The sequence below is a fragment of the Cupressus sempervirens genome, chromosome 5, assembly GCF_028749045.1.
Source record: "Cupressus sempervirens isolate cs-2001-9-10 chromosome 5, ASM2874904v1, whole genome shotgun sequence".
NCBI lineage: Eukaryota > Viridiplantae > Streptophyta > Pinopsida > Cupressales > Cupressaceae > Cupressus > Cupressus sempervirens.
In genome coordinates, this window is record NC_143122.1 from 390,452,876 (window position 1) to 390,460,425 (window position 7,550).

The following is a 7,550-nucleotide window of genomic DNA, read 5'->3' on the forward strand; positions in this document are numbered from 1 at the left end:
ATGACAGATAGCTTAAAACTAATGTTAAACATTGTTGTAGAAATTATACAGCATTGCTGTAACTTCTAAACATTCATGTCTTTTATCTTTTCTAAAATATGGAGACCTGTAAATATACGTACTTTAGAAAGTTTCAATGCAAATAAATAAGGATAATTGTATACATGTGGAATCATTGTTGTATTCTGTAGTACACCCAAGTGTTAGTACAAGTTTGTACTACCAAGAAACCATGCATGACATTACTACAAGTGAATTAGTACTTCGATTTTCCACAGATAGGAAGAATAATCAACGTTAGAATATGTCCGTGGCTATCTACTATTTTGAATGCATTTTTCGTATCAATAATTACTATTAAGCACTGAAATGTAATATATTATGTACTTTAATATGGACCCATATTTATTTTTATAAAAATGTAGTATTGTTTGTTAGATACTGTCAATTAGGAAATACTCTTTTAAGATAATACTATGGTGATGGTGGAGTGTAGTTTGGATTATAAGATTGATTAATAATTTGTTCATTAAATTTGTTTAAAACTGCATTTGATTGGTTATTTTAAAGTTAGAATCAAACAGTAGTTAAAGTAGTAGAATATGAACTTTTAGAGGAAACACATTAAGATATATTATGTATTTAGATTATTAATGTTCTAATTATATTAATTATTATATTTAACTTTAGCCATATGTATGTAACAAATTAGCTTATATACATTTGTAAATCTTAAATAAATTTAGTAGACATCTTATGAAATAGTCAACAAAAAAAATAGAAAAACATTAATATTTATGTCAATGTTGTATGATTGTGGAACGACATAATTTATCTTTGAAATAGTCAACAAAAAAATAGAAAAACATTAATATTTATGTCAATGTTGTATGATTGTGGAACAACATAATTTATCTTTAAAATATTTTATAAACTTTGGTTTTCAAATATTGGAATTGATAGATAATAATTTAGATATTAAAATTAATAAATAATATTAAACTGTAACATAACTTATTATGTTCTAATTCTTGTACCAACTTTTGGAAATTTCATATGTTCTTTAGCTTCATTCATTTCAAGATAGCTGATATTATGATTGTTGGGGACTTTTGTATTATCATACCTATATGTTAAAATTGGTGGACACAAACAACCCACCTCATAACTTATGGTGTTAATTACTCTTTTAATTTATGTCAAAAGATTGTTTGTACTCTTATTCTTTTGTACTTTCCAATTCACTATTACAAGTACATTGTACTATGACTTACTATATATATATTTTTTAATTTTACAAATTAAATATTATCAATCAATTTTAAGAACCACATATATATATAATAAGTGCTTAAGTTCTCAAAATTCCTATTATCTCAAAAAAGAAAAACATAAAAAATCTAACTTTAAGAAAATATCTAGAGTAGTATATTTAGTTACTTAGAATTTAAAATATAAATAAATTAGAAATCAACAATTCTTCTTTTATTTAATCTCTAATTGAGCAATACACATGTATTATAACTTAATGAAGGGATTTGGACTTGTTACATAGTGTAAGTAATTGTTTGATAAAGACTAATCATTGAGTTGTGTTATTATATTCTAAAATCATTTAAGTTTGAATCTCTAAGTTGAAAATCTTGTTGAAACTCTGTTTGTGCTCCTTAAAATTTAAGTGAATTTGTACATGCACTCTATTTCATCTTGAACTTAGTGAATGGGTTATATTTGAACAAGCAACTAAAATCTTTGAAATACTTTTTTTTAGTCAAAAAGCTTTAATCAAATTTCAAACTATGTATGAAATAAGAATTATTAAGAAAAGATTAAATCTACAATAAAATCTTAGTAAAGGGTTTTCAAATGAATCTAAATGTTTATTACAACAAAATCAAAGCACAAAATTTCAAAGTTTCAATTACAAATGTATACATCCTCTTTTTCAAAATAGAATTATTTTTACAACTTTTAAATGTGCTTAATCTAGTAATGAAATTGGTAAAATTTGTACACTTTACTGAACACCTACCCAATTTAGAAAAGGAAGATCACATTGAAATTAATAAAATTTCTACACTTCATTAAATACCTACCCAATTTAGAAAAGAAAGATTACATTTTGGTACAAATAATTCCCTCCACCAATCTCTAGTAGCACTAATAAGATTTCAGATCAGCTTATTTAATCTACAAGCTATACAATGATGGAATAATTTAAATAATTCTAACTTGAATATCAATCCATTTAATAATAGTCACTTGTTCTATTGCATCATTCTTCAAGTTTTCTCACAAACATTTAATTCCCCTTTGAATAATAGAGCGCCCTTAGTGAGGTAATACTTTTTATTCCCATCTCTATACTTATCTTTTGACCCATTTATTCCTCACATATACAAGATCAAATACTTAAAAATATAAATTATAACATTTATCTTATCACTATTGAAAAAATCTACCAATATTTGAACTTAAAAATGTTCCCATATATATTTACCCCTTAAAATCCATTGTCATCTAGTTAGCATAAATTCTTGTTTCTTTTCTTATTATAGAAGTGACATGACGCAATGGTAAACAGATTCCCACCACATGGCCTACTTAATCACTACAAAAGTATGGCCTTAAAAAGAACATTCCGAATAACAAAATCAACATGGGAGTACTATAAATAGAGAAGTCTGTCTAATTTATTTCAGACCATCGAAAATTGCAGTGCTCTTATTCTTTGCTAGCTATCCACAGTTGCAATGGCCGAGGTGTGATTACCTCTTCCTTTGTTTTATTATTTTGTTCATATATTTTTTTTAAATGTGAATTTGCTTTCTGGTTCTGTAAGTCGGATTATCATTTCTTTTTCCTTCTTTTAAAGTTTCTTGGTTTTATTTATTGAATGAGTTCAAGAGGTGGTTTTATTTGTTGAATTTGTAATGAACTTAAGTGTCCATGTTTTGAATTTTGCTGAACTTTTGAGATACCCAATTGAAAGAAATGAAGTTTTATTGGGATATCTACATTCATGAGGCATAGTTGAGATTGTCAGTAATGGGAATGAATGGCGTACTTTTAATTTGAACATTTTCAACTTTTGCCTCTTATAAAAACAATACATACTGAAAATGGGGTATGATAGACCAAGACAACCTTCTCTTTTCCTTTTTGTGAACTTGTCTGGCTGAGTGTGTGTATTTTAGATAACCAGGACCAAGAATTATTTGGATACGATATTGCAATTTTAGTAATCATATTTTTAAGTTCTTTTCTGGATTCAAAGTTTGGAAACAAAGATGATATGGTACAAGTTAGCAATTTTAAAATGAAGGTAGGATTTTAGATGCTGAATTGTCTTGTTTGCATGTACCATATTGCTACAGGCTCCTAGAACCCAGATTTAGTGTGTTGCTAGATGATTTTTTATCAGATAACAAATTGATAGTTTGCATCATATTTACATATTTGACCTCATTCATTTAATGCTTTTACATGCCTGAGTCCAAATAGAAGGCTGTTGTGTTTATGCTAATTTCTTAAATAAACAAGGACAAAAATATGACATATTCACTGTCCATGGCATAAATTTTAGAGTCTGATACGAAACTGTATATAGCTTTACCTGCAGACATTTTCCTATCACAAATTTTACAATTTAAACACAAATATCTTTCTTTTTAAGTAGGGGTAGCCTTTGATCTCTTGGGTGAGTTGTATTACATGTTGTAATTTTGCACTTACCATGCTTTTTGCAATATCCTTTTCTTTGTCAGATATGCTATACAGCTTCTTATCCCTCTTCTCATCAGAATCATTTTATAGACCAAGAAAATATATCTACATAAGACGTTCCTAAGAGTCAAAACATTACTAATCAGGGGACTAGTAGCAGTTTCGTCTTGGATGCACATTGTGGCCACAATAAATGTTTGATAGAAACCTCTCATAAGATGTTATCCTGAAGCATTATGTTAACCATTTGTGCAAAGTGCCCATGATTCTTGGATGATTGTTTTAAAGAAGCAAAATTTTGGTCCCTGTTGCCCTGAAGTCATTAATGATTTGCCTCATCATAAATTGTTTAGAAGTTCTTTCGAACATGGAGAAACAATGAGCTTTCTCCAATGTCCATGTTTGACTATTTTAGTATCTGTTTCTTTTAGATGAAAGCTTTCATCCAGCTAACCACTGGAATTTTACACCTTGCTTTATGATCTGTGAGTTGGCTGTGTGATGCAGGGTTCAATTCCTTTTTAGCAACTGATTCTATTTTCATCCTTATGTATTAATCTTCTGGCTTCATATCTTGTGAAAGATAGCTCAGTTGATTTATTACTGTTTCAAATGTCACTTACTTGCATACAAACACTTGGACCACATGCAGCCAAAGTAGATTGGACTCAGCCAATTTGAATGATGGACTTCTTGGTCTAACTTTCAATTGCTTTATTTATGCTCATTATGCCTTGGGTTGTTGACTTCACCTTTACATTGTGGTTGATATTTAATTACAAGCATTTGAAACATATGTTTGGCCTGAAAAATGAAACATCATGATGTTTGTTACTACTAAAGATGGTTTGGAACTATCCACATTTTGGAGAAACTGCCAAAGAACTATCTTGAAGTTGATTGCACTGATTAAGGAAACTATAAACAAGACTATGCAATCAATGATGGCAGGATTTTCATAACTCTCACTCCAGGACAGATATATCAGTAAAAAGAGTGTCATCCACACTTTCCTATGTTCATCGAGGTTAAAAAACATGTAGGAAAGACAAAAACGTATACTTGACATCGAAGTTTAGTCAATGAAAATAAAGATATTGCACAACAAAAGGAAAACCAAAACTGCAGCAGCTGAACCTTTATTTCTTTGATTGTAATCTTGTATTACATAAACAAGTTGCTCTTAGCCTAATTCAGTTCTAGCACCTTACATTATTACTTTTGTGATTCTTTTATATTTCTCTATTGTGTCTCTTCAGTTCCACCATATGCTTGTTTTTTTCATCCTTGTCAGAACTGGAGTTGTGTACAGTTGTGCGACACAGATACCCACTGACAAAATCTGCAGTAGAGGTTTCAAAAGTTAATTCTTTCCAATGGCCTATAATTTTGATTTGTAAGGTCCACTAAGGATTCTCAGTAATGTGAACTAGCATTCAGTGTGATGAAGTTTAAGTTTTGGTTCATTTTTCTTTCTGTTTTCCCAAGTAACAAGACATATTGGACTGAAAATGGTGCAAGATGATGATGAAAACCTTTTGGGTGATTACACCTTGAGGAAATTTACTTATTTTCTTCCTCCTCCGGAAGAAAAGGGGTGTGACTATGTTTGCATGTGTATTTCAGATATACTATTAGTTGTAATCCTCTGGAGTTTTCACAGCAGGAAGATCCTCAGATCTTGCGTGTGTTGTGTTTTAGTGGTTTATTGTTCATGTATTTAATGTTTTCTTGGTTCATAGTTGTGCGGCAAAATGATCCAGCAGAAGTTGTAATTTAAAATGAATTAAGAATTATTTTGACCACTTTAGAGGATTTTAGATTTAATATTTCCGTGCACTAATTGATGTGTTTTGTCAGATAAACAAATAGTTTCTGGTTGATGGTTTCAGTTAGATTGTCAAATTTGTCAATTATTCTACACATCCAAGTCTCAAATAGAATGCTGTTGTTAATGCTACATTTTCAAAATAAACAATATAATTTTGTTCTTGAAGAGGATCAATTTTATGACATCTTGGATAACATTTATCCTGTTCTGTAGTATATTTTTTCTGTTTTTGTTATTGAAGATTAGAAGACCTATTCTAAACAAATTATTACATGGAAGTTGCCTTTTTCAGGTCATGCTTTATTCAGGCATTACATATAAGGGGATTGGCTAAAAAATGATAGCAGTAATGATGATGGTTAAGCAGTAGTCCTGATGAAGGGGACCTACTAAGTTTTCTCTGTGGGAAACAATCAATAATTTTAGGTAGTCATCTTCAAAATAATGCCATGCCAAATAAAATTTACCTCCTCCCTTCCAAGTTTATATAATTTTGAGAATAAACCTGTTCCTGCATAATTTCTTTAAAAAAAATTGAAAAAATTCACCAAAAGGTAGCCAATTGTCAGAAAAGATCCCAAAAAAACTATGGATGTACATCAGACCTCTAGGCCCCTTTCTACATCACCCTTACAAACATTTCTCCAATAAAAGGTTACTCTAATTATTTGAGTTCAGCAATCCAGTTTTCCTCTCCAGATACATTTTGAAATCTTGTATGAAATCACCCATACATTGAAAATATGAGCTGCACCTCAGGTCCCACTCCATGAAGCTCTCTTCTTGGAGTTACTAAATCAATATGATAGGGTCTGAAGACTGAAATCTTTACCTCAAATGTCATAGTCCTGTTTGGTATAGTAAAACTTAAATTCACAGTTTTGGTTCTGGAGTTTTTTCATTGTGTTTGAACTTTGTATAATAGTCGAGTATAAAACATGACATCTTTCTTCTTGATTTTCTGCCATTACCCCTGAAGATAAAATTGTTGCACTGCAGACAGTTGTATTGAAGGTTGCTATGTCCTGTCAAGGTTGTGTTGGAGCTGTAAAGCGAGTACTCAGCAAAATGGAAGGTATTGTCAAGCACTTTTACTTTAATGTGCCTGTTTAACCATAACTTTAGACTTGAATTGGACCAAATCACATTGAAAAGTTCAATTTCCTTTTTTTTCCTTTGAAATCCTCATAAGAGCAGGGTAAATATGTCCTGAATAACAGTAGCACAGTTTGATGCCTTATTTTCTCAGATATTGTAGAGCCATACAGAAAGTGTAGACCTTATATGGTTTCTCAGCACTGTAGACCTTAAATGTTACTCAACTTATCCTTTCTTTTTTGGTAATGCATTGAAATAACCAATAGCAGTGGTCTGTCCTAACTCTCAGTCTATTATTAATTAGATTTCCTCCATTATTCTAATCAATAAGCTTTCTGGTTGATTTCAGGGGTCGAATCATATGATGTAAACTTGCAAGACCAAAAAGTGACAGTGAAAGGAAATATAAAGCCTGAGATAGTTCTGCAAACTGTCACAAAAGCTGGCAAGGAGACAAGCTTCTGGCCAGAGGAAGGGAAGTAAACTTCAAAGTGACAATAAAATATATGCAGTTTTAATGCTTGATATGATATCCGAGAGTATATCTTAGAAATTATCATGAGATGCATCTAGAATAAGATTGTAATCAATTTAGTGACCTTGATCTATACTTTCTGCGTCTTCGTACTAAATAGAGATTTTTTTAGAGCAGATCTAAGGTTTTAGAAATTCTGATTCTAGCTAAGTGTTCTATGATGATAAGTTTCTTCGCATGGTTTTCATATTTCTTTATTTACAAAATGTTTGAAGTTTGTGTGTTAATTGTACACTTGAATTAGTGACCTTGTTCGTTATTGCAGAAACTTTACTTGCTACTTCTTTCGTATTAAGTACAAATGGTCTTTTTATTGTATCTAGGTTATTTGAAACTAATGCTATCTTAGTTTGTCTCCAA

General features: G+C 30.4%; 1 protein-coding gene across 1 annotated transcript; it reads left to right on the forward strand.

Annotated features, from left to right (window-relative positions):
• The first annotated feature begins 2,648 nt into the window (after positions 1-2,648).
• Positions 2,649-7,306, forward strand: LOC149556438 (copper transport protein ATX1-like). Its single transcript, XM_089785869.1, has 3 exons — positions 2,649-2,762; positions 6,557-6,632; positions 7,005-7,306. Exons 1-3 carry the CDS (start codon positions 2,754-2,756, stop codon positions 7,136-7,138), a joined length of 219 nt encoding a protein of 72 aa, XP_089641995.1. The 5' UTR covers positions 2,649-2,753; the 3' UTR covers positions 7,139-7,306.
• Positions 7,307-7,550: the final 244 nt, after the last annotated feature.